The sequence below is a fragment of the Lynx canadensis genome, chromosome B1 (assembly GCF_007474595.2).
Source record: "Lynx canadensis isolate LIC74 chromosome B1, mLynCan4.pri.v2, whole genome shotgun sequence".
Lineage (NCBI taxonomy): Eukaryota > Metazoa > Chordata > Mammalia > Carnivora > Felidae > Lynx > Lynx canadensis.
Window position 1 is genome coordinate 119,986,866 of NC_044306.2, and position 27,739 is coordinate 120,014,604.

Below are 27,739 nucleotides of genomic sequence, written 5' to 3' on the forward strand. Positions count from 1 at the left end.
CTGTATTTAACTCCATTTGAAGTAATTATGTCTGGGATGGAATCAGGCATTGGATTGAAGCAGAACTGGGGAGTGGAAACGCTATACCTGGTTAAGGAATTTATGTATCTCTAAATGGATGTAATAGATGAAGTTCAGAAGCTTACAGAGAAAATGGGACGGATAATGTTGTTTGCATGGCGTGGGGCCACATAGTCTGTTGATGTACAGCAGGTATGGTAAATGGCAATGATAAATAACCAGCCCTACATAGCATGTTTATCCCCTGGTTCCCACTTGGTAGTAGCACTGACTTTGTAACTGTTGACGACGTTTGTGACATTAATGGCAGTATTAGGGAATGATTGAGTGTGTGTGGACTCTGGAGCCAGATGTCTTGGGTCTGAATCAGTGCTGCACCACTTCATAGCCATTTGACTTTGAGCTTTGGACTCTTTGTTAGTAAAGGGGAATGAAGATAATACCTGCCCCATTGGGTCATGGGCACTAGGGTAGCTATCAGCTATTGTTGCTGTGATCATCTGGTATAAAAGTGTAGGTGTATTTGGCATGAGGCATTGTAGAATAGTTGAAAAAATGTTAGACTGCCTTGATTTAGTTCCTGGATGTACTGCTTAGTTGGGGGACCTCAGGAGTGGAATCTTTTGGAACTTTCGTTTCTTTCTCTATAAATGCACTGCATGTGTTGGTTATGAAGACAAAAGCATGTGAGTGGCTATCTCGGTTAACAAATGATACTTCTGTTGTTTTTTAGGGTTCGTGGGTTTGCGTAACAACTCAGTGACTTACGTGGTTTCTTAGTCATCAGGTGTAACACTGAACTGCTGTTAGCTTTATTTTATTTAATTTTTGTTTGTTTTCAGGTTTCAACTTTTTAAAGTTTATTTATTTATTTATAATGAGAGAGAAAGAGAGAGAGTGAGCATGAGCGGGGGGGGTGGGGGCAGAGAGAGAGAGGGAGAGAGAGAGCGGGCTCTGCGCTGTCAGCGAGAAGCCCCATGTGGGGCTAGAACTAACGAACCATGAGATCATGACCTAAGCTGAAACCAAGAGTTGGGCGCTTAACTGACTGAGCCACCCAGGCACCCCCAGGTTTCAACTTTTTAATAAGTTCCGTGAAGGATATCCTGAATGCTGGATAAGACACAACAGAGTACTTTTTTTCTTCCAGTATTAAAAAAAAATGACATTCACAAATGTCATTTTTTAAAGAAACTTATATGTAGTTAAGATGGTGACCTTGAATTAAAAAACACCTCTAATCATGTTCTTGATTTCTTGTAGTTGCATTTGGAAATTGCTTCCTGGTCATGATAAACATTGTGTACAGGCTCTTAAAATGTCTCTAAGTGTACATTATTATTATTTTTTTTTTTAAAAAGCACTCTGGCCAAACTTTTTTTTTTTTTTTTTTTGCCAGAATCAGTAATCCTGAGAGCCCAAACTAAAAACGTGGTAAAAGGAAAATACCCAAACTCAATAAATGTCCTAGGATTTGTCTTTAAGTGGGAGAAGATTTTTAAAAAACACATGAAGCTTTCTAAAAGGTCTTTAACAAGCTACCTTGGGAGCTCAGTTTAAAAATAGAAGTTGACGCACTAACACAGATGTTTCAGCGCAGCTCCAAAAATCTTTATAAGTACAGCCATTTGGAAGGATGATCCGGGATCAGAAGTTTTATTCCTTGTGTAGCTACCACATTAGATGCACATGCCTGAACTTGGAGGTCAAAATTGTCTCTGTCGTTTCCTCCTGAGTAGCAGTCATAACCACCTGGCTTCTACCACCAGTCTCTGGGCCTTCCACATCCATATCCATATCCTCCAGGCCGCTGTCATATCTGCCACTCCCATAGCTCTGGTCCCTACCACCTCTACAGTAGCTGCAACCACGCCCGTGGGCCCCAAAGGCACCACCTCCAGTTCCCCTGGCTAACTTGCCCAGGTGATCCACACAGATCTGGCGACCATCCAGAGACTCTCCATTCATGGCTCCCATGGCATCTGAGGCATGCTCTGGACTGGTGAAGGTGGTAAAACCAAAACCCCAGAATCGCTGAATCTCGCGGCCCTTGACAATGACCCCCTCAGAAATAGGACCAAACCTACTGAAGTGGTCTTCCAGAGTCTGCTCATCAGAGTTCAAGTTGAGCCCTCCCACAAAAAGCGTCCCTTGTTCAGAAGACACGGCAATGAGTTCAAGTACTGCAAATTAAGTGAAAGGACCAGAAGAACAGCTACCATCGAGGAGCTTATGAACGAAGGGAGTCAAACCATTCTAGAATCAAATTAAGTTGGTTGCTTAGCATTTGGAATAATGATTAGAAAGATAATATAAGCTTCTGCAACCTTTATTTTAGGGAGGTTAAAATATTTTCCCTTGGTAAGAGGAACTTTTGTTAGTAGACTTTATTTTTTGGAGCAATTTTAGGTTCACAGCAAAATTGAAAGAAAAATACAGACGGCTCCCATATATCACCCCCACCCCACATGCACAGCCCTCCCATTATCAACACCCCCCTGCCCCCGCCACCAGAGTGGTACATTTGTTATCATCAGTGAATCTATACTGACAAATCATTATCACCCAAAGTCTATAGTTTCCATTAGAATCCACTCTTGGTATTATATATTCTATGGATTTTGACAAATGTATAATGATATGTATTCACTATTGTAGTATCATTTAGAGAAGTTTCACTGCCTTCAAAATCCTCTGTGCTTTGCCTATTCACCCCTCTCTCCCTTAATCCCTGGCAACCACTGATCTTTTTACTGTCACCATAGTTTTACCTTCTCCAGGACACCATGTATTTGGAATCATGTAGTATGTAGCCTTTTCAGATTGGCTTCTTTCAAGTAAAAGAAAAATTTTAACCTCTAAATTCTGTTTGTCTAGGGGTGCCTGGGTGGCTCAGTCGGTTGAGCGTCTGACTCTTGTTTTTGGCTCAGGTCATGATCTCACAGTTTATGGGATGAGCCCTGTGTCGTCAGCATAGACACTGCTTGTGATTCTCTTTCTCCCTCTCTTTCCGCTCCTACCCTGCTTGCGCACGCATGTGCTCATTCTCTCTCTCTCTCTCTCTCTCTCAAAAAACAAAATAAACATTTAAATTCTGTTTGTCTAGAAAAAATGTATCTCAGCAGCTTGCCCTCTCGAACTCAATAGGCAGTTTCCTTCAAGGGGCTGGGAGACAGGAAGGGGAATTGTGCCCTGCAAACCAGATCATCAGCCGGCTCCAAGGCTTAGCAGGCTGACATGTTGCAACCACATTCGCCTTCACACCTTCCTTCTCATGATATTTTTAACTGTATTGGACTAAGTCCACAGTGTAGAGTTATAAATAAGGCTGGGTGGAGACACATGGACAAGCTAATGATTAGGTACCTCTTCAAACCTGTGTCCTTAAATATTTATTCCATGCTTATTCATTGGAGAGGCTGAGTGGTGTATGTGTGTGGGAAGACAGAAAAGGAAGCAAGTTGGCTGGGCCTGGCACAGCCCATTTAACAGGATAAAACTCACTGTTAATCAGTCCTTAAAAATCAGCTTGGCGATATCAGTTGTTACTAAATCTCATCAACTACACCCTTCCCTAGTAGCTTATTAAAACATTTCTTCCAGTCAGGAGCAATTTCTGACTTGATACACACCCACCATCTTGATATACACCCCACCGTTTTATAGTATGTCTTACAGATTTGTGCTCCGAGCATGTGCCCAACCGACTATTGCTAACCCAACGTGGTCATTGGTGGAAGTTAGGCAAAATTGGCTTTTCTTTCTCTATCTGGAGTTGCAGTGCAACTTGGCCCTGTCCCAGTTGGAGAAGACCGCACTGTTTCCATCTAGGTGGCTGTGATGTTGTTCACAGAAAGATGACTGAAAAGCTTCACTTACCACTTTCTTTTCTGCCTCCTCTTCTGGGAGATAAAGGGTGGAAAATGAGTAGGAAAAGAAAGACCTAAGTATTACAAAAGGAAGGACCTGGGGCTGGACACTCAGCCAGAACAGTATCTCTGAACACCCGGCAGGCCAGTCGCCTAGGGCAGAGAAATTGGCAACCATTTTCAGTAAAAGCCTGGACACTATTTTAGGCCTCATGGGTCAAATGGCCTCAGTCACACCTACTCAACTCGGCAATTTAAAAAAACAATTTAAATGTTTATTTATTTTTAATGTTTATTTGTTTTTGAGAGAGAGAGAGAGGCAGAACATGAGCAGGGGAGGGGCAGAGAGAGAGGGAGAGAGAGAGAGAGAGAGAGACAGAATCCGAAGCAGGCTCCAGGCTCTGAGCTGTCTGCACAGAGCCCAATGTGGGGCTCGAACTCACGAACCGTGAGATCATGACCTGAGCCAAAGTTGGACGCTCAACCGACTGAGCCACCCAGGTGCCCCTCAACTCTATTATAGCATGAAAGCTGCCATATATGATTTGTAAAGGAATGGGCATGGTTGTGCTCCAATGAAACTTCATTTATTGACACATGTCCATTCTTAGCTCCCTGGCCAGACGAAATCAGGCCGTGAGCTGCATTTGACCCATGGGTTGTAGTTTGCTGACCTTGTCTAGGAAAATATAGGCAACCTGAAGTTGGTCAGTGTGACGGTGGCTGTGCTGCCTGCGTATTCTCTGCAGAGATCCTTTTGTGCTCACTTGGTAAAGCTCAGTGGAAAATAACTTTGGAAATGCTAGGTGAATCCAAGGAGTGGGAGTTTTGCCGAGGTTTGGGTAGTACAGGAGAAGCATTCCCCCTGGAGGCCAGCTGGGATAGTGGCAGAAATGAGCACGGCGAGGATGACAGGGCTATGAGAGACTGAGGGCCTCACTTGGGAAGTGCTGACTTTCATTCTCTGCTAATACCTCGGAGGTTCTGTGTTTGGTTTTAACAAAGGCAGCCGGTCTTCATCTCCACACATGTTCTTATTGATAATGAAACTATATGATTTCTATCTCGAAGAACTTTCATTGAGGCATTTTGTTGGCATTTTTAAAAAACATTTTTTGGTATATTTTAGTTATGTGAATGTTGTTAACTTTGTTGGAAGGGTAATGGTCTCTTAAATGGATGGAGCTTTTAACCTTGAGGATGAGATGTGCCTGCAAATGCATACTCCTAGGCCCAGGATTCATTAATTTTTAGGTGGCAAATAGCTATTGTTAATAATTTATTTCATGTTTATTTATTTTTGCATATTTAATCATCTGCCATGATTTTGATCACCAGGATCCTTACTACAGATTTAATGACCTTAAGTACAGATGGATCTCCTTGGATAACTGGACCTATAGCAAGAAATTTCAAATCCCCTTTAACATTAGGTATGTATGTGTGTGTGTCTATATCTACATCTGTATTTATTTAGTTATTGTTATTGAGCTTTCCTTCTTTCTGTCTCTGGAATAATCTTTTGTTTGTTTAGGCTGCATGTAAGAGAACTGTCAGACTAAAGCCTTGTCCTGTAAAAGTGAATATATAATTTATGTTTTGATTTGTATATAATGGTGCCACTGATCATTAGTCATGAAATTATGTCTTGTTCAGTGGTTTTAATGGAGTCACCTACACCTAGTCAGTTCTCTTATTTGCATTTCCTTCTATGTGTACCCTCCCCTCCCTATAATCAATAGAATGTGTATATTTACAATTTGTCAAGTAGGATCAGAGATCCATCATTTATTCCATGTGGTGTTAACCAGCCATCAAGGCTGTGGCATTGGCCTTATATTATGTTGTGAAGCCACGAGGAAAAACAGTATAATTTCAGTAACGTTCCACGTAGCAGAATGTAACCCAGTTATATCTACCGCCATTATTGCTAAATAAAAAAAAATCCTCTGTCCCTTTTGTATGACTTTTTTTGGGTAATTATTTAACAGCCTGCTAAAAGAGAAATAAAACCAGAATATGGTGCTCAACATCAACATTGCTGTGCTCCATGTTCACGTTTGCAGATAATATTTAAAATATCTCTGTTAAGGGTCCTCTTTCATTTGAATTCAGCATTTCCAAAATGTAAGCAACTGATTGTCCCACTTAAAGCTTCCTTTATATTCTAACAGTCTCATTGCTTCTCTTAATGTAACAACCCTTTTCTGATCCTCTATGCCTGAGGTGTTTTTGGCTTATAATATCTTTTCTGCATCTCTGTATTTAATCTTTTTCTGCGTTCTGTTAATTTCTGCCTATCATTTCTCTCTTTAAGTTTATTTATTTATTTTGAGAGAGAGACAGTGTGAGCAGGGCAGGCACACAGAGATAGAGATAGAGAGAGAGAGAGAGAGAGAGAGAGAGAGAGAGAGAGCCCCAAGCAGGCTCTGCACTGCAACACAGAGCCTGCCGTGGGACTTAAACCCATGACACCCTGAGATCATGACCTGAGCCGAAACCAAGAGTCAGACCCTTAACTGACTGACACCCTGGGACCCCATCTTTTAAAAAATTTTTTATTTTAGAGAGAGAAAGAGTGAGCAGGGGAGAGGCGCAGAGAGAGAATTTTAAGCAGGATCCATGCTCAGCATAGACCCTGACTCGGGACTCGATCCCACAACCCTGGCTGGAATCATGACTTGAGCTGAAATCAAAGTCAGATGCTCAACCGACTGAGCTACCCAGGTGTCCCTCATTTTTCTTGATTCAGCCCCTTTCTCCTCATTTCCAGTTACCATGTTTGCCTAGGCCTTTGTTAGTAAGTGTCTGCAGTTAGGCCAAAGCTGCATAACTAAATTTCTTGCTTTGTCTTTTTATTCTTCACTCTTTTTTTTTTTTTAATTTTTTTTAACGTTTTATTTATTTTTGAGACAGGGAGAGACAGAACATGAACAGGGGAGGGTCAGAGAGAGGGAGACACAGAATCTGAAACAGGCTCCAGGCTCCGAGCTGTCAGCACAGAGCCTGATGCAGGGCTCAAACCCTGGAATGGCAAATTCATAACTTAGGCTGAAGTCAGACGCTTAACTGACTGAGCCACCCAGGCGCTCCTATTCTTCACTCTCGTATATAGAAACATTAGACTCATCTTCCCCAAATATTGGTTTTGCCCATGACATTCTTGCTCAAGAACGACAGTGTCTTCCTTTTAATTGGTAAAGCCAGTTTAATCTTATTTGCTTGTGTGTGAAAATACTGCTTAATGTTGCCTATTCCTGTTCCACTTCCTGTGCCCTGCTGCCCTCTTGCCCTGCTGACTTGACCAGATTTCTCCCGTTAGCGCTCTAGCACAAGTCCTGCACCTGCACCTACCATGTTATCTTAATGTTGATGTCGTTTGCACTTCCTTGTTTTGAGTTTGCTCTTCCTCTGGGGTCTACCTTTTACCTAGACATTTTCTACTCATTACAAAAAAAAAAAAAGGAACAACTTTATTGAGACCTAATTCACACACTATACATTCACCCTTTTAAAGGATACAATTCAGGGGTGCCTGGGTGGCTCAGTCAGTTAGGTGTCTGAGTTCAGCTCAGGTCAGGATCTCATGGTTCATGAGTTTGAGCCCTGTGTCAGACTCTTGCTGACGACTCAGAGCCTGGAGCCTGCCTTGAATTCTGTATCTTTCCCTCTCTCGCACTTGTGCTGTCTCTTTCTCTCAAAAATAAATAAACCTTTAAAAAAAGTATACAATTCAGTAGTTTTTAGTATATTCAAAGAGTTGTGCCACCATCGATCACTATAATCAGTTTTAGAATTTTCCTCACTTCAAAGAGAAAGCCATACCCATTACCAGTCATTCCCCATTCCCAACGTCCCCACCCCCTCATCTCTATCCCAGCACTAGGCAGCCGCCAATTTATTTTCTGTGGATTTATCTCTTCTGGAAATCTCATATAAATGGAATTGTACAATATGTGGACCTTTGTGACTTCCTTCTTTCACTTAGCATAATGTTTTCAAAGTTCATCCATGTCGTCACATTCACCAGTACTTTATTTCTTTTTATTGCTAAATAATATTTTATTGCATGGTTATACTACATTTATCCTATTCTTCTTTAAGTTCTTGTTTCTTTCTTGAAGTCTTTCCTTGTGACATAAGCTCCGATAGCACATATAGTCTGTCCAACAAGACTGTACTATAAACCAGAAGAGATGGAAAATTTTCTCTTTTTTTTCCTGTGTTTTTTGGCTTGAATGGCAACTAGACTGCAGATTCCTTAAATTCAGAGAGTGTTTTAGTTCCCTGTAAAGCTTAGCAGAGTGCCGAGCCCATAATAGGTATTCATAGATACTTGTTAGTTGGTTAATGTTTTCTCTTAGTGTCAGTAAATGTAATAGTTTGTGAAAAAAAATTTTTTTTAATGCTGATTTTTGACAGAGGGAGAGTGTGGGGAGGGGCAGAGAGAGAGGGAGACAGAATCCCAAGCAGGCTCTGTGTTGTCAGCACAGAGCCCGATGGGGGGCTCGAATTCATGGACCGCGAGATCATGACCTGAGCAGAAATCAAGAGTTGGACACTCAACCGACTGAGCCACTCAGATGCTCCTGTGAAAATGTCTTATGTCTACTATTTAACTTGATTCTCATAAGTACTTTGTGAAGTCCTAAAAAAAGTCAATGCATTCGGAAATTATAAGCTATGCTCATGACTTTATAAGGCAATTGAAACATTATGGAGAAAGATAAACCAGAGCACTCAACAGAAAAATGTATTAAACCAATACTTATGAAAATTTCATTAGAAATTGAATTTTAAGAATGTGTATTTTCAGGGGTGTCTGGATGGCTCAGTGGGTTAAACATCCGACTTTGGCTCAGGTCATGATCTCATGGTTTGTGAGTTCGAGCCCTGCCTTGGGCTCTGTGCTGACAGCTCGGAGCCTGGAGCTTACTTCAGATTCTGTGTGTGTGTCTCTCTCTGCTTCTCCCCTGCTCTGTCTCTCTCAAAAATAAACATTAAAAATTTTTAAAAAAAGAATGTTTATTTTCTGTGAAATATTTATACCTTTAGTTTTAACTAATAAAAAAGATTTATCAGGGCACCTGGGTGGCTCAGTCGGTTGGTTAAGCATCCGACTTTGGCTCAGGTTATGATCTCGTGGTTCGTGAGTTCGAACTCCCCGTCAGGCTCTGTGCTAACAGCTCAGAGCTTGGAGCCTGCTTTGGATTCTGTGTTTCCCTCTCTCTGTCCCACCCCTGCTCATGTTCTCTCTCTGTCTCAAAAACAAATAAACATTAAAAAAATTAAAAAAAAGATTTATCTAAGCTAATGTTTTACACATCTTGTTTAAAATTTTTTCTCTTTTTTTTAGCAAATGGCAAAAAGTAAACCTGATTTTTGAGGGTGTTGATACAGTTGCAAAAATCCTGCTAAATAGTGTTCCTATTGGGAAAACAGACAACATGTTCAAAAGATATGTAAGTATACAGTGACATCAAGTTAAAAGAAACCTCCCTGTATGTGTTTGTGTGTTAATTGTTGTGAGTAGAGAAAGGTAAGTGCATAATTAATTGCCGGTGCAGCTGGGTACAAGCTCTTTGAAGCACTGGGTAAATTACCTTCACACTTGCCACATTGTAGAATGATGAAAACACCACAGACCCTATAGAGTTGTGAAGATTTAATAAGCTAATTATATAAAATGATTGGCACAGTTCTTGATTCTTGGCACGTGAGAAGTGTTCAACAAATGCTGTTCCCTTCTCTGTTATTTGGTGATCCAGAGTTTCATGAGAATTGACAATTGACAAACTATTAAAAAAGAAAATTCTCCATCCTGTCTGGAATGCTTACATTAAGGTATCATGTTCTCATCTCCCTGCAAGGGTCAACTTTTCAAAACAAAAATAACTTATGACTTAGAAATACATGCTGTTCATACCAGAGAGTCAGGTTGTCCTGAAGCATCTAGGAAATCCTTGGCAGTTCAAGGCCATATGTAAATAGCCAGAGCAGACATTCCAGGGCTAAAGATATTTTCTGCTTGCTCTCTTTGCCTAAGACCATCATCTGTCAGTAAAAATAGAAGGAGAAACCTAGAAATCTACTTTTGGGTAGGAGAATGTGCTCAGTTGTAACCGTAAGCAGGCAACTAAGTTACACTGTTTCAGTGAAGTGCTTTCTTCTGCAAAAAAGGCTAACCCTAAAGATTTCAATTATTTTATGCATCTTTCATACATTTTTGCATATCTATATCTAAAGTTTTACACACGGGCCTGCTTCCACATCTGTTCTTTCCTTTAATGCAGAGCTTTGATATTACCACTGTGGTTAGAAATGTGAACTCCCTTGAGCTGCGTTTCCAGTCCCCAGTGTTGTATGCGGCGCAGCGGAGCAAAGCTCACACTAGCTACTGGGTGCCTCCAGACTGCCCTCCGCCTGTGCAGAAGGGCCAATGCCACGTCAACTTCATTCGAAAGGTAACAGTCTTGCCAATGGAGGGGGCTTTAGCCTTGATGATGGGAGGTGCCAGTGTGGAAAATGCTTGTTTGAAGACACCCGTCGTATTTCAGAATTTGGGCATCTCTTTCCTGTCTGCTTCATGGGATTGAAAACTTGAAATCAGAACCAGAAGATTTATGAATTTTTGTGGAGAATCTTTGCCTTCCTAGGTTTCCATCCTGAAGCATGCTTCAGAACTTAGGTAACAACAGAAAAAGAAGAAAAATAGGTGACTGATACTGTAAGTGCACAAAGTATTTTTTAACATTTAGTTTTATCAAACTTTTCACCAGAATGTGAGGTTCATATGTATTAGTGACTCTTGTTACTGGGAAGCCTTCTGCAAATATTAATATATTTGCTGATGTATTCCAGCATTTTAGTGCTAGGTTCTCATATAATCTAACAAAAATGACAAAATCCACAAGGTGATTATTTATTTATATTTTTTGAGTTTCATCTGACTTTAAATGACTTGAGTTTATTCCAATATGTAGTTGGATTTTCTTTTTTTTTTTTTTTTTAATTTTTTTTTTCAATGTTTATTTATTTTTGGGACAGAGAGAGACAGAGCATGAACGGGGGAGGGGCAGAGAGAGAGGGAGACACAGAATCGGAAACAGGCTCCAGGCTCTGAGCCATCAGCCCAGAGCCCGACGCGGGGCTCGAACTCCCGGACCGCAAGATTGTGACCTGGCTGAAGTCGGACGCTTAACCGACTGCGCCACCCAGGCGCCCCTGTAGTTGGATTTTCTATGTGGCATTTAGTTTTTGTTTTTTTGTTCTTTACAGTTTATTTATTTATTTTGAGAGAGACAGAGACAGTGCAAGTGGAGGAGGGGCAGAGAGAGGGAAAGAGAGAATCCCAAGCGCAGAGCCCGATTCAAGGCTCGAACTCATGAACTGTGAGACTGTGACCTGAGCCGAAACCAAGAGTCAGACACTTAACCAACTGGGCCACCCGGGCGTCCCTGTGGCATTTAGTTTTTAATTTTATTTTTATTTAAGAAATTTTTAATTGTGGTAAAATACGCACAACACACAGTTTGCCATCTTAGCCATTTTTAAGTGTGTAGTTCACTAGTATTAAGTATATTCACTTTGCTGTGAAACCAATCTCAAGAATTGTTTCATGTGGCAAAACTGAAACCCTATACCCATTAAAAACAGCTCCTTATTTTCCCCTCCAGCCAGCCCCTGGAAACCACCATTCTTTCTGTTTCTGTGAGTTTCACTACTCATCTAAGTGGAATCATACTGTCCTATTCGTCACACAAATCCTATTTGGCTTGTTATGCCTGGCTTATTTCACTTAGTGTGATGTTCTCCATGTTGTAGCATGTGTCTGAATTTCCTTCCGTTTTAAGCCTGAATAATATTCCATTCTATGGAATGGGTCACTGGAGCCTCCGGTGCCCTAGTGCCCGCGGGTCTCTTTGAGACCCTGCTTTCAGTTCTTTTGCATATATCCCAAGAAGTGGGATACTGGAGTGTATGGTAATTCTATTTTTAACTTCTTCAGAAATTGGCATGTAGTTTTAACAACAAATATAATCCTTGGTTTCATTGTGAAGATACAAACTGTATTTTTCCGGTACTTGTTAGCAAAAACCTCAGTTGATAAATTCTGATTATTTACATTAGGTGGCTCTCTTCAGAATGGATGGATTAATCATTAGGTTGTGTTTCCGTAATATAAGTACTAAGGTCAAAATTATACCCCCTCTTGTTTAACTCAACCTAGCTAAAGTTGTGTCAGTACCTTTTTTTTTATTTTTTATTTTTATTTATTTATTTTTAAAATTTACATCCAAGTTAGTTAGCATATAATGCAGTAATGTTTTCAGGAGTAGATTCCAGTGATTCATCCCCTATGTATAACACCCAGTACTCATCCCAGCAAGTGTCCCCCTTAATGCCCCTTACCCATTTAGCCCATCCCCCCCCCCCACAACCCCTCTAGCAACTCTCAGTTTGTTCTCTGTATTTAAGAGTCTCTTATGTTTTGTCCCCCTCCCTGTTTTTATATTATTTTTGCTTTCCTTCCTTTATGTTCATCTGTCTTGTATCTTAAATTCTCATTTGAATGAAGTCATATGATTTTTGTCTTTCTCTGACTGACTAATTTCACTTAGCATAATACCCTCCAGTTCCATCCACTTAGTTGCAAATGGCAAGATTTCATTCTTTTTGATTGCCGAGTAATACTCCATTGTATATATATACCACATCTTCTTTACCCATTCATCCATCGATGGACATTTGGGCTCTTTCCATACGTGGCTACTGTTGATAGTGCTGCTATAAACATTGGGGTGCATGTGCCCCTTTGAAAGAGCACACCTGTATCCCGTCTTTAAAGACACTTTTAAATTTCAGTTCTGACCTCTATATGGTCTTTCTTTAATCACTTCAAATATTTGGTAGCAATTTGCTTGACTGTTTTAGGTGTAGCAAAACCTTAATATAAGCATTTGCTCCTGTTACTATAAAGGAATCATCTGTAACCGAACACTCAGGTATTCAATGGAATACTATGTACTTATACCTCTGTTTATAATTCATCTCTTGTTTCTGGTCTTCAGCATCAAGTGGCACCATGGTTTGAATACTAAAGTTTGCACTTTTTCTCTCTCCTCTTCTATCTCTCATCTTCTATCAGAATGAGGACTTCCTGAATCCTAACTTACTTTTCATGTCTTCAATAAAATGATATATATGTTATGCATATATCCATGTAGTATTTTTCCTCTGCCCCCCATTCAGTCTGTGGCATTTAAAACACAGTTTCAGGTTATCCTGATAGAACAAAGCCCTCGTCCCTGAAATCAAGAATCAGACCCATGACTCTGCCCTCACAGTGTGTGGAGCACTAACCCTGGGGCAGACTTGCCAGAACAGTGAATTGTGTCTTACTGTTTCTGGTCCAGTGGGAAGAGGCCTGAATTGGGAGAGCAAGGCAGGAATCTTAGATCTGAATTCTGGATTTATGACCCATAAAGATCGTAGGGAAGTCCATCGTTTGTGAATGGAGCTAATCCCTTCTCTTCTTGACTGTGTCGGTAAGAGCATATAGTGAAATAATAATGAGAATGCACTTTGCATACTGTAGAGTGCTATACAGCTATTCAAAATGTAGAGTGGGAGAGGGCTCCTGGGTGGCTCAGTATATTAAGCATCTAATTCTTTATTTCAGCTCAGGTCATGATCTTGCGGTTGTGAGATCCAGCCCCATGTCAGGCTCTTCACTGACAGCACAGAGCCTGCTTGGGATTCTCTCTCTCTCTCTCTCTCTCTCTCTCTCTCTCTCTCTCTCTCTCTCTCTCTCTCTCTCCCCCTCCCCTGTTCAAGAGCATGCTCTCTCTCTCTTTTTCTCTGTCTCTCTCTCAAAGTAAATAAACATTAAAAAAACAAAATGTAGGGTGGTGTTATTACTTAATTTGGAGACTTATTTCTATAATTATAGACTTCTAAGTGTGTAACTGATTATATGCAGTTAGTGGGGTAGAGATATCAGCACAAACCCCCTCTTGTCTCTGCTTCCTTCTCTGTCCTGCCTGGATAGTGTGACCTCTCACTTCAGCTACTCTCTTAGCTATATTCTCCACCATCCTCCTTGTTTTCCACCTACATCTGTGGACATTCCTTCTAAGTTGCTTTATCCAGATCAACCTCCCCCTCTTGGAAGTTATATTATTCATGCTTCTTTCTGTTATAGGCACTTTCCTTCTCTCATTTTATACCCTGTCTAGACTATCTCATTTAGCTTCACTTCTTCAATAACCAGTCGAATTTCTAATGACTTCTAATATTGTATCTTCAGTCCAGACTTCTCTTCAATTCCAGACCTTATACTGGATTGCCTATCTGGCATCTTCACCTGCCCGATTCCTGGGGACCTAAAGATTCAGGATGTCCAACACTGTTCTTGGATCTAAACCCTTCTCCCAGGGCTCCCTGTCTGGCTGAATGGAATGCCATCCAGAACAGTTGCTAAAGCCAGAAACCTAAGAGTTATTTTTGGTAACTCCCTCTCTCTCTTTTCCCTCCTCCAACACACCACTGAGTCATTTTGACCATGTGGACATTATGACTTTAATAGTTCCTAAATCTTCCCATGCTGTATTTCTACTACCATGCTTGAGTTCAATCTATAATAATTTCTTGCATGAAATATTGTTCTGACCACCTAACTGGTATCCTGCAACCTCATTTGCCTTCCTCCAATTAATTTTCTACAGAACAGCCAGAACGTTCTTTTCAGACAAAAATCATTACAGCACTCCCTTCTTAAAACTCTTCAACAGCTTCTCATTGCCTTTAGGCTAAAGTAATGGGTCTTAGTTCTGTCTGGCTCATGCCCACTTCTCCAGTTTTCTCTCTGTCTCTTCCCATCATTCCCTCTTCATCTCCTGCAGTGTACCATAGTTTCTTGCACCTCAAGGCTTTTGTACATGCTGTTCCTTCTGAAAAGGATGCTTTTACTTCCTTCTCCCCTAAACACACTGGACAAATGGTACTTACCCTTCAGATCACCATGTAAAAGTCACTATTATTCAGGGAAACTTGTTCTGACACCCCCCACCCCCCGCCATTATACTGTCCCCTGTCGACGTCTTTTGCATTTGTGATTGTTTATTCAATACCTGAGTTTCCTGCTGTACTGTGAGCACTGTAAACAGAAGGACTGTCTGTTTTGTATACTGATGTACTTCCAGCCTGAAACAAAGAAGGCAGTTCACAAATATTTTCTGAATAAGTGAAAACTTTTATTTGGAGAAGTTGTATGAATAGGAGTGATTTGTAGCCCTTGGTGGGGAAAATAGTCTGCCTTATAAGATGTTGAATATTTTTGCCCTCCTCCTTATTCCTGTCTCTAAGAAAGGAATTGTGTACCTGAATGAACTTATAAACTGTTCAGTAAATAACCCCAAGATGATTTTCATTCCAAACATGAGAATCTGATACAAATGTGTATGCTATGAAGTAGTTTTAATTCTTTGTTTGTCTCTGTAGTGGAAACTAATTTATCTCTCTCTTAGATAAATACAGATCTTATGAAATAATACTTTTTTTTTTTTTTTTGAGAGAGAGAGGGCGCAAGCCAGGGGAAGAGTGGCAGAGGGGGAGAGAGACAGAGACAGAGACAGAGACAGAGAGAGAATCTAAAGAGGCTCAGTGCTGAGCATGGGGCTTGATCCCACTACCTTCAGATCATGACCTGAGCTGAAATCAAGAGTCAGAGTTGGATGTTCAACTGACTGAGCCACCCAGGCGCCCCAGCAAATAATACTTTAAATGAGAACAGTTTGCCAATTCCTCGGGCTCTGTTCTACAAATGTTCCATTCAGAAAAATCTCAGTACTCCCTCTTCCTCTGGTGCTTATTCCTTTTTATTTATTATTATTATTTTTAATTTTTTTACATTTTTTATGTTAAATATAATTTATTGTCAAATTGGTTTCCATACAACACCCAGTGCTCATCTCAACAGGTGTGCTTATTCCTTTTTAAAAGCTGAGCTCATAACCTCACGTATTTGATTATCTTTATTTTTAAATGTTTCCTCATTTTTTATAGTTATTGCATTTAAATAGAATATTCTTTATGGTATTAAATTTAAATACAATGCTAGGTTCAGAGATATTTTGGAGAAGTTTAAAGAGTGACTAATTGTGTTGCTTCAGTATCATATGCTTTTGAAGAATAAATGTACATAATCAGATTTATGTTCTTAAAACATTTCTGCCAAATTTAACTATGTTGCATAGGTTCCTATATGAGTTATTGTATTCGTTACCTACTGGTGTATAACAAATTATGCCCAAACTTACCAGCTTAAAATAACATTTTTTATCATAGTTTCTGTCAGTCAGGGATCTGAAAGTGACTTAGCTGGGTGCCTCTGGTTCAAAGCCAGTCATGAGGTTACAGTCAAGCCAAGAAAGGACCAGGGCTGTGGTGATCTCATGGCCCTACTAGGTCTGAAGTGTCTGTGCCTCAGTTCACACATGTGGTCATCAGTAGGCCTCAGATTGGCTTCTAAACTCGCCATGTGGGCCTCTCCACTGAGCTGCCTCACAACATGGCAGCTGGCTTCCCTCATGGCTAGGAGAGAGCAACAGTGAGCACCTAAAACAGAAACTGCAGTTTTTTTTTATAACTTGGTTTTGGAAACGATATCACCTCTGCTGTTCTCTTGGTTGGAAGTGATTCACTAGGTCTAATCCATACTCGAGGAGAGGGGATTGCATAGGGCATGAATACCAGGAGGGAATCATTGTAGGCCATTAAAAAAATTTTTTTTTAACGTTTATTCATTTTTGAGAGACAGAGAGAGACAGAGTGTGAGGGGGGAGGGCCAGAGAGAGACACACACACAGAATCCGAAGCGGGCTCCAGGCCCTGAGCTGTCAGCACAGAGCCCGATGCGGGGCTCAAACTCACAAATTGTGAGACCATGACCTGAGCCGAAGTTGGACGCTTAACTGACTGCGCCACCGAGCACCCCAATTGTAGGCCATTTTAGATGCTCCATATGGGACACACACATATACACAGAGTATGGACTTAATTGTATGTCTCCCCTGAGTTTTTATGTTGAAGTACTAATCCCCAGTGGCTGAAAATCTACCTTGTTTGGAGATAAGGTCTTTAAAGAGGTGATGAAGTTAAAGTGAGACCTTTAGGGTGGGAGATAGTCCAGTATGAATGATGTCCTTGTTTGGAGATAAGATCTTTAAAGAGGTGATGAAGTTAAAGTGAGACCTTTAGGGTGGGAGATAGTCCGGTATGAATGATGTCCTTGTAAGAAGAGGAAATGCATGTGTGTGTGTGTGCGCATGGAAAAAGACTGTGAAAACACAGTGAGAAGGTGACCCTCTGTAAGCCCAGGAGAGAGGCTTCAGAGGAAACCAAAGCTTCCCCCACTTTGATGTTGGATTTGCCAGGCTCTAGAACGGTGGAAGAGTAAATTTCTGTTGTTGAAGCCACTGGTCTGTAGTATTTTGTTATGGCCACCCTAGCAAACTAATATGCATGCATATAATATTTTAAAAGAAAAAGCTTTTCACAGTTGTTTAAATGTCATGGTAATTGGAATGCATCTTTTCCCCCCCTGGAAATTACAGGAGCAGAGTTCATTTAGTTGGGACTGGGGGCCGTCCTTCCCTACCCAGGGCATCTGGAAAGATGTCAGAATCGAAGCCTATAATATTTGTCATCTGAACTTCTTCACGTTTTCCCCTATCTACGGTAAGCTAAGAGATGTGCTTTCTTGTTTGTCTTTTTTGAGCCTCCTCTATGTTATAAGCATTGGGTTTATAATCTGAAGATATAGATATACTTTCCAGAAGTTCATTTAAAAAGAATTGGGGGGGACATTAAATTTCTATGTGTGAAAAATACACACAGACTGTGATTTGTCATGAAAATTTACAGTATAAAGCAGGAAGGAGGTAGATAGATACTTTTAAACATATTTCGAAAAGAAGATGAGAGAAAGCCAGAGTAGCTCTGGGTTTTTCTGAGCTAAGTGTTCCTTCTAAAAGGCCTGCTGTTTTGTGCTCCTCCCTGCGGCCTCTGTCCCCGCTTTGAGAACTTCACTGTGCTGAGGTCTTGATTTGCTTCGATCACTGCGCGTTTTCTCCTCTGAAGGCCATGCCACACTAGCCTTGTTAAGAGTTGAAAATAAACCGGAACGCACACAGAGCATACAGAAAATTTTGTAAGATAAAGAATACTACTTTCTCAGCCAAAGGAATGATTCCCAAGACAGGAGCACTGAATAAAATGTCAGAAATTTCACTGAGGTCCACGAATCCATGAAAAGCCGGTCAGATATTTTTGTTGAGTTGTTTGCCCAGCACTGTGTTTGTTTGTTTGTTTGTTTGTTTAGAAAGGAACTAGAGTTAGTATACTCGTGCCTGCACATTGGTGGAGATAAGGGAGGGAAGATATGAACAGTTACACCAAACAAGACTGTGTAATAACTTTGTGGGGTGGGACGCTGGTAGTTCAGAAGATCAAAGATCAGTGAGGATTTGAGAAGTCAGGGAAATCGGTGAAGGGGGATCTTGAGTGATACCTTGCGAGGCTCGGTCCAGTTACGTGCAGGCCTAACTGGATGGAATCAGCAAGCAAGAATGTGGCGGTGTGTCTGTGTAAGAGTCCTGGTGACCTGACATTGCTGTTCCATCCAGCCAAATCAGTCTTGTAAAGGCAGAAGACAAAAAAAAAAGCAAATCAGAGATGGTTGATAATTGAGGTTGTTAGGTGCTGCTGGCATTTTTAAATGTTAAAAAGGCATGAAAAGACGCAGTTTAAATTGCGTGTGCAAATGTGGCTGCCCACAGCTCTCTAGTTTAGTGCTTCTAAAGTATTCAGAGGTATGACTTGAACTGAGTTCTGCTACTAAAATCAAAGGATGGTTCATTCTTCCCCATCCCCACCAATATTTTTTTCTCAGGTATATAATAAAATCCAGTGTGAGGAGAGGTCTGATTTCGCAAGAAGTTATTTATTTCATTGTTTTGAAGCTTAATCAGTGTTTTGGGTGGTTTGCAAGAAGTGCTATGAATACTAAATACCCTGATATCTGAAAACATTTGAATAACACTGCTCTAGTTTAATTTAAAATTTTGAATATGAAGCTAAACATTTCTTCCTGAGTATGAGTCATTAGAGTTCAGTTTATTAGTCACTAGTGACTGGGTGAATTTTGTCTGGATTAAATCAACTTAAATGAGGTTTAAAATTTAATTTAGATTCAGTGTAATCAATTCCCCGTGTCAACTACATTTTTCCTATTTTGTGACTGCAGTATATTTCATACTTAACATATAGAAAAATGTTTCCTGTTCATAGGATATGCCCTGTGCATATCAAGCAGTAATTCTTATATTTCTGATTAATTTTATAGACTTCAATTTGGTTATTTGATGTAATAAAGACAATTGAAGCATAAACACGTAAAAGTGAGATGAAGAACTTCCTTTAGGAATTTTTTCCAGAATTTTTTTTTTCAATTTTTCTTTGAAAGACAGCAATCATCCCTGAAATCAATAGATATTTAAAAGTTGAAAAATAATGGGATGCCTGGGTGGCTCTGTTGGTTAAGTGTCTGACTTCAGCTCAGGTCATGATTTCACGGTTCGGTTTGTGAGTTTGAACCCCATGTGGGGCTCTCTGCTGTCAGTGCAGAGCCTACCTGGGATCCTCTGTCCTCTCTCTGCCCTCCCCCCCCCCCCCCCGCCCCATCATGCACACACACTTTCTCTCTCTCAAAATAAAAAACACGTTTAAAAAAAGAGAAAGTTGGAAAATAATAAAGAGAATAAGCTAATATTTTTATGCATTTATCTGGTACATAATTTGAGGCAGGCATTCTGAGAGGCACTAAAAGTTTTTTATTTATTTATTTTTAATTTTTTAATGTTTTATTTTTGAGAGAGAGACAGAGTGCGAGCGGGGAGGGGCAGAGAGAGAGGGAGACAGAATCTGAAGCAGGCTCCGGGCTCTGGGCTGTCAGCACAGAGCCTGAAGAGGGGCTTAGACTCACGGACCGTGAGATCATGACCTGAACTGAAGTCGGACACTTAACCCACTGAGCCACCGAGGCGCCCCAAGTTTTCTTAAAAGGATTAGTTTGTAGTTAAAACCAGATACATGTATTTTTTCTTTAAAATCAAATCTTTTAATTTTTAAAATTTAAGCATGAAATGAGGTTGGTCAGAACCAAAGCAAACAGTGGCTATCTCTGGGTAATAGTGCTACACACAGTTTGTATTTTATTCTTCTGCTCAACTGTCTTTTCCAGATTTCTATGCTGAGCTTATATTGTTTCTGTAGTAAGGGAAGAAAGCAGTTAAGAGACTCTATTTAGTAATTTCAGCCAACTCATTAGGAAAGGCTAAACGAATTTGACTGTGTGGCACTTTCTGCTTTCTCCCTGCTGAGGCTACAAAAAGATCACCTTTTTGCTTCTCCAAATGTTCAAATCATTTCTGAATTTAAAATTGGTGAGTTTACCACTGAAGAGCAAATGACCAACCACACTCCCCAGTTTAATTGTGTGCAGAAAAAGGCTCTTTATTTTTTGAAAATTAACTTGAAATTCTTGTGAGTTAGTTTATGTATATAATAAATGTATCATTGTATATATATTTTTTCCTTCTCCGCATTCTCAGTCCTTATGATGGAGGTTTCTAAACTTCATTTTTCAGTATTCTGTAGTCATTTGTTTGATTTTGCCCTAACCTCAGCTTCCTCAATGATTTTCACATATTCTTAATTTTTAACATAGTAAGAACAAATTTATATTTGAAAAAAAATACTGAGGTCAAAGGAAAGCAAGAATTACTCCTGTTATATCTTAACTCTTGCCATTTATCTAGATATTTAAAGGTACCAATTCATTGATGTGACTTTCTTTAAAACCTTATTAGAAAATATTTATTTGAATAATTCCTCCTTAGCCCTGAAATATTCTAATTCAGGTTTTATTTTTTTTATCATTAAAAAAGATTTTTTTCAATGTTTATTTATTTTTTTGAGAAAGAGAGAAACAGAGTGTGAGCAGGGGAGGGGCACAGGGAGAGCGAGACACAGAATCACAAGCAGGCTCCAGGCTCCGAGCTGTCAGCACGGAGCCCAATGTGGGGCTCAAACCGATGAGCCAGCCGTCAGATCATGACCTGAGCTGAAGTCGGCCGCTCAACCACTGAGCTGCCCAGGAGCCCCTCTAACTCAGCTTTTAAATAGCAGTAGCTGTTCTAGGCACCCACATTTTCAGTGTTCTGGACGGTGAAAGACTGACTCTGGTGCAGAAAAGGGAAGCTCAGATGTTTTTTACTGGGTGTAGAAACCCAGAAAGATTCTCCTGTTCTTTTCTCTAGGGAAGGGGTGGAAGAAGGCCCTGCTGGGGGAGGGGAGGGGAAAGTCTGGCTGGACCTGGGTTTCCAAGGGGTGTGGGAAGGAGAGTTAGGGAGAAGATAGCTGGTAGGGGTGGATGCCCCAATTCCAAAGATTAGGACATTTATAAGTGAATGATGTGGCCCAAACTGCAGGCCCTGCGTGGCAGCGGTGGGTGCTGGTGGTGGTGTCTGTGCGAGAGACCCAGAGACAAAGTGAGAGAGGGGGAGAGAAAGAGATATATTCATTTGTTGATCATCTTCTCCATGCTAGGTCTTTCATATGTGTAATCATATTTGTAATATTTGTGAATCGTTCCCATTATGCCCCAAAATTTATTAGGCAAGGATGTTCGTCTGGTCTTACGAGCTTTTCATAAGCTTACTTACACACATTAAGTCCAAATTATGTAAGTGTGTTCTGATGAAATGCTACATTGTTTAATCTTTCATTACCACAGTCAGAAAGAAAAAAAAAAAACAGCACAGAGGTGTTTTTAGTATGTGAACCCTCCTCTTGAGCTGAGGTGAGCTGTACATCTTTGACCTGTGTGTAGGCGCTTCCATCCTACCCAGAAATGCTGCCATCTCCCACCCTATCCAAATTTACTTGCTGCCTCAGCCTAAAGCACCCACTCCTTCCAACTCAGAAACCTAGCCTGTGAGTTGGAGAGGTGAGTTTAGCTTTTGGTTTGACCTTGGCCTGCCCAGCAGAAGCCTGTGTTGAAGGTCATTGCAGCCCTTTGCGTATAGTGAATATAATATTACAATAAAGCAAAGATTTGTCAATCTTGGTTAATGCAATCTTTTTGAATGCATTCATTTTGCATCACTTTCTCATTCCTCTTTGAATTACTTTATTCATCAGATAACAGCATTTACCCTTGAAAATATCTTTATGGGTAGGTAGGTTGCTTGAATGATCTCTCCTGTGATTAGCTACCTTGTTGCCTGAGTAGATTTTTTTGCCCTGGAATTTACCAATTTATCCTTGTTTGGGGGAGATTTTGCTTTGCGTCTCTTTTGCTTTAGTTTCCTCTTTGAGGATTTTGTCCTGCTGAGTAAGCAAGGAGATCTTGCTGCTTGGTAAAGAAGGGGAAGACAGCTGTTGTAACTAACTGTGAGCCTCCCTTTCTGGCTAATGCAAGCTGTTCGTTCTTTGAAAAGCAGCTGCGGAAGGCTGTTCTATAATCCTAGCAGGAACGCAGGGAAATATCCTATGTTTGAATTTAAATATTCGGTGGCTTGGTCATTTCAGCTTGTTGTCATTACTGTTTCTTCACTGCAGCTTTTCATCACCTATTAAAGATGTAAGGAGCAAGCGGGCAGAAGGAGGAGCTGTTAGATGCTCAGCAGGGTGAAGCTAATCAAGGCAGCTATCTTTGAATAGCTTTTTCCCCCCAATGAGATGAAGCATCGTTTTTCATCTTACATAAGCAACCTATCATTCTTTGCAGATCCTTCCCATGCTGACCCGAATGTTCTTCCATTTCATTGCTAGTTCTTAACCCCCCAGACGCCATCGTGTGTTCCTAACCATGACCTTTGGATATATTTTGTTCCTCTAAGTAGGTTTACCATCTTGCATTTTTTGGTTGGGGTATAATTTATAGGGCCTGTCAAGGTTTACAGACAGTACATAATTCAAGAAATCTACTTCTACTGTTTGATGCTCCCATAACTGTTGTTATGCTTTTATGAGATAGTTTAGGTTACAAAGATGGTATTTTGACAAATGAAGAAACTGTGGCAACATGTAATTATGAATTAGGAGAGGGTCAGACACATTCTCTATGTTTGTAGATTTCAGTGTTCTTTTTCACAGACCCTTTTTTATTAAGAGGCTAACATTTTAATGTTACATTCTCCCCCAAATGCTTTGTTTCACATTGAATGTACCTTATATTTCGACTTAAGATTCTGAAAGGGCTTTGCTTTGTTTTTTTATCATTTTATTTTATTTTTTTCATTATGATAAGTGTACTCTTTAATCCCCATCACCTATTTCACATATCCCCCCACCCACCTCCCCTCTGGTAGCCATCAGTTTGTTCTTTATAGTTAAGAGTCTGTTTTTTGGTTTGTCTCTCTCTCTCTCTTTTTTCCTCTGCTCGCTTGTTATGTTTCTTAAATTCCACATATGAGTAAGATCATATGGTATTTGTCTTTTTCTGCCTGACTTATTGTGCCTAGCTCCATCCATGTTGTTGCAGTTGGCAAGATTTCATTCTTTTTATGGCTGAGTAATATTCCAGTGTGTGTGTGTGTGTGTGTGTGAGAGAGAGAGAGAGAGAGAGAGAGAGAGACCACCTTTTCTTTATCTATTCATCTGTCGACGGACACTTGAGCTGCTTCCATAGTTTGGCTGTTGTAAATAATGCTGCTATAAACATAGGGTTGCTTGTATCCTTTGAATTAGTGTTTTTGTATTTTTTGGGTAAATACCCAGTAGTGTGATTCCTGGATCATAAAAGTACTTTTGCTTTTGGTTTTCCTCATTGCGCATATACAGATTTCAATCCCTGCGTGCCTGCTAGTGTCTTTCTCTTTGGCAGGTGTTTCTGTGAGAGATGTATGCAAGGTGGAGAACATTATACTAGGAAACATGGGCCCTCTATTTGTCCTTTGGCTCTGGAGCTTTTGAGCTAGGTTCTATAGGTCTCAGGAACCTCATCTACAAAGTGATGAGGAGATTGCCAGGTTTCTTCTGCCTTTGACATTCCATGGTTCTTTTCCTGTGATTTGTAAGTTATGGCAGTAATTACAACCAAGTGAGGGTATAAGTATGGAAGAATTCAGTTTTTCTTGAAGCTAGACACATGACTACATAAAGACATTGATACTTGTGGCTTAATTATAATCAGTTAAAGTTTAGGATATGGTTTGAGAATATTTTTGGTAGTTGTGTACACACTTGAATTGAAATAACTCAGCTATCTCTTATTTTTCTTTTTTAAAAAATGTTTTAATGTTCATTTATTTTTGAGAGAGAGAAACAAAGCATGAATGGGGAAGGGCAGAGAGACAGAGAGGGAGACACAGAATCTGAAGCAAGCTCCAGGCTTTGAGCTGTCAGCACAGAGCCCAATGTGGGGCTCAAAGTCGGGAATGAGGAGATCATGACCTAGGCTGCAGTTGGACCCTCAACCAACTGAGCCACCCAGGCGCCCCAGCTATTTCTTATTTTTCTACTTCCATGTCGTGTTATACTTCTTTTTCCCTCTTAGACAACTGTGAATAAAGCTGTTTTCTTGCTTTTTTTAAAAAAAAGATGCTATTTTTAAGTAATCTCTACACCCAACAGGGGCTTGAATTCACAACGCTGAGATCCAGAGTTGCACGCTCTATTGACTGAGCCAGCCAGGCAACCCAAGCTGTCTTCTTTTTTTTCTGACCACATCTTGACAAAGAAGTAGACCATATAGGAATATAAAAGGAGCTGGCATATTTTAGAGAATTTTAAGGTTAACGTATTGGCCATATTTACACAAATTGGAGTTGTCTTGAAGGTTGTTTGCATGAAGAAGCAGCACGCATCATTCTGTGTGTGTAGCTGCCTATGCTTTGTACAAATTTCCACCCAAGTCAGACTCATGTTTGTTTTTTTTTATTAAAAAAATTTTTTTTAGTGTTTATTTTTGAGAGAGAGAGAGAGAGAGAGAGAGAGAGACAGAACACAAATGGGGGAGGGGCAGAGAGAGAGGGAGACAGAGAATCAGAAGCAGGCTCAAGGCTCTGAGCTGTCAGCACAGAGCCTGACGCAGGGCTCAAACCTGAACCATGAGCTCAAGACCCGAGCTGAAGTCAGCCGTTTAACTGACTGAGCCATCCAGGTGCCCTGTTTGTTTGTTTGTTTATTTGTTTGTTTTTAAAGAGGCCTCCCCGGGGGCGCCTGGGTGGCTCAGTCAGTTAAGCATCTGACCCTTGGTTTCTGCTCAGGTCGTGATCTCATGGTTTGTGAGATTGAGCCCTGCGTTGGCTCTGTGTGCTGACAGCATGGAGCCTGCTTGGGATTCTCTCTCTGTCCCGCTTTCTCTGCCCCTCCCCTGCTCATTCTCTCTCTCTCTCTCTCTCTCTTTCTCTCTCTCAAAATAAATAAATAAACTTACAATAAAAAGGTAAAGAGACCTCGCTGAATCAGCTTTGGAAAAATTTGAAAATGAGGCAGTGGCCAGAACCACACTTCCTGCCATCCTCAGGGTTGCTGCCTGATTGAGGTTACATGGAACACACCGTAGACTGCAGTCTCTTCTTCAGGGAGCAGGACATCAGCGAGGGCATCACTGAGTCTTTCTGCCTGGGGAGGCCTCAAGTTGTAGAGAAAACAGGTCAGTCTTGCCTGTCTACCCTGTTTTAATAGAATTCCCCTATTGTTTGGGCCCAGAGTTGATTCGTCAGGATGAGGAGAGGATATACAACTGACTTGGTGTGATAGGGAAGGAGACCTGATTTGGAGGCAGTTAATAGTTTTTCTTCTTAACTGTCCCCATCCCGGTACTTTCCGTTTTTGGAATTATTTGCATTCCACTTCAGGAGAGCTGGGGAGTCATAGGCATCGTTTGGCATTTTTTTAGTCTCCTTCTTTTGTTGATTTTTGTTTTATTTTTTATTTTATTTTTTGATTGAAGTATAGTTGACACACGTTACATTATTTTTACGTGTACAGCATTGTGATTCAGTAAGTCTATATGTTGTGCTATGCTCCCCACAAGTGTGGCTACCATCTGCCACTATTCCACACTATTACAGTACTATTGACCATATTTCCCATGCCGTACCTTTTCTCCCGTGACTTATTCATTTTATGATGGGAAGCCTGTATCTCCCACTCCCCTTTATCCACTTTGCAACCCCCCCTATGAACCCCTGCCCCTCTGGGAACCATCAGTTTGTTCTCTGTATTCATGTATCTGTTTTTGCCTTTTGTTTTGTGTTTTAGATTCCACATATAAATGAAGTCATACAGTATTTGTTTTGCTCTGTCTGATTCATTTCACTTAGCATGGTACCCACTAGGCCCATTCTTTTTTGTGGCTGAGTAGTATTCCATTATACACACATATATACAGTGTCTTCTTTGTCTATTCATCCATCAGTAGACATTTAGATTGCTTCCATATCTTGGCTGTTGTAAACAATGCTGCAGTAAACATAGGGTGCATATATCTTTTCAAATTAGTGATTTTGTCTTCTTTGGGTAAATACCCAGTAGTGGAATTATTGGATCGTATGGTATTTATATTTTCAACTGTTTGAGGAAACTCCATACAGTTTTCCACAGTGGCTTCACCAATTTACATTCCCACCAACAGTGCACAAGGTTTTTTGTCTACATCCTCACCAACACTTGTTATTTCTTATCTTTTTGATTCTAGCCATTCTGACAGGTGTGAGATGATACCTCATTGTGTTTTATTTGCATTTCCATGGTGATGAGTGATGTTGACCATCTTTTCATGTGCCCATTGGCCATCTGTATGTCTTTTTTTGAAAAATGTCTGTTTGGGTCCTCTGCTTGTTTTTAATTGGATTATTTCTTCTTTTTTGGTGTTGAGTTGCACATGTTCTTTATATATTTTGGATATTGACCCCTTATAGGAGATTTCATTTGTGAATATCTTTTCACATTCAGTAGCTTGCTTTTTTATTTTTGTGCAAAAGCTTTTTATTTTTATTTATTTTTCCAAGTTTTTTTTCCCCAAGTTTTTATTTAAGTATTAGTTAACATGTAGTGTAATATTAATTTCAGGAGTATTATTTAGTGATTTATCACTTACATGTAATACCCAGTGCTCATCACCCACTTAGCCCGACCCCCGCCCACCTCCCCTCCAGCCCTCCAGCAGCCTTCAGTTTGATCTCTATGGTTAGTGTCTTGGGGTGTCTGGGTGGCTCAGTCAGTTAAGTGTCCAACTCCTGATTTTGACTCAGGTCAGGATCTCAGGGTTGTGGAATTGAGCCCTGCATCTGGCTCTGCACTGAGTGTGGAGCCTCCTTGGGATTCTCTCTCCCCCTCTCTTTCTGCCCTCCCCCCAAAATAAATAAATAAACACTAAAAAAAGGAAGAGTCTCTTATGGTTTGTCTCCCTCTCATTTTTTTCCTTTCGCCTACGTTCATCTGTTTTGTTTCTTAAATTCCACATATGAGTGAAATCATATGATATTTGTCTTTCTTTGACTGACTTATTTTGCTTAGCATAATATACTCTAGCTCCATCCACATTGTTTCAGATGGGAAGATTTCATTCTTTTTGATAGCTAAGTAATATTCCATTGTACATATATGTGTATGACTGAGCCACCCAGTGCCCCTAAAAATGGGTCTTAGTTTATAAAAGGGAGCTCCCCTTAACTAGAAAGTTTCTAGAAACTAGAAACAGGGTTATATATTTTTAAAGTAGCAAGTAGGGGCACCTCGGTGTCTCAGTTAGTTAAGTGTCTGACTTTGGCTTA

The 27,739-nt window shown here is 40.4% G+C and overlaps 1 protein-coding gene across 2 annotated transcripts in view; it reads left to right on the forward strand.

The window, feature by feature from the left end:
• MANBA (mannosidase beta) overlaps positions 1-27,739 on the forward strand; it is a 111,811-nt gene that overhangs the window by 11,700 nt on the left and 72,372 nt on the right. For both annotated transcript variants that reach the window (XM_030313349.2, XM_030313350.1), the window contains exons 2-5: positions 5,229-5,323; positions 9,247-9,352; positions 10,184-10,354; positions 17,507-17,630. In XM_030313349.2, the coding sequence (XP_030169209.1) occupies positions 5,229-5,323; positions 9,247-9,352; positions 10,184-10,354; positions 17,507-17,630 (496 nt within the window). The remainder of the gene's footprint in view (positions 1-5,228; positions 5,324-9,246; positions 9,353-10,183; positions 10,355-17,506; positions 17,631-27,739) is intronic.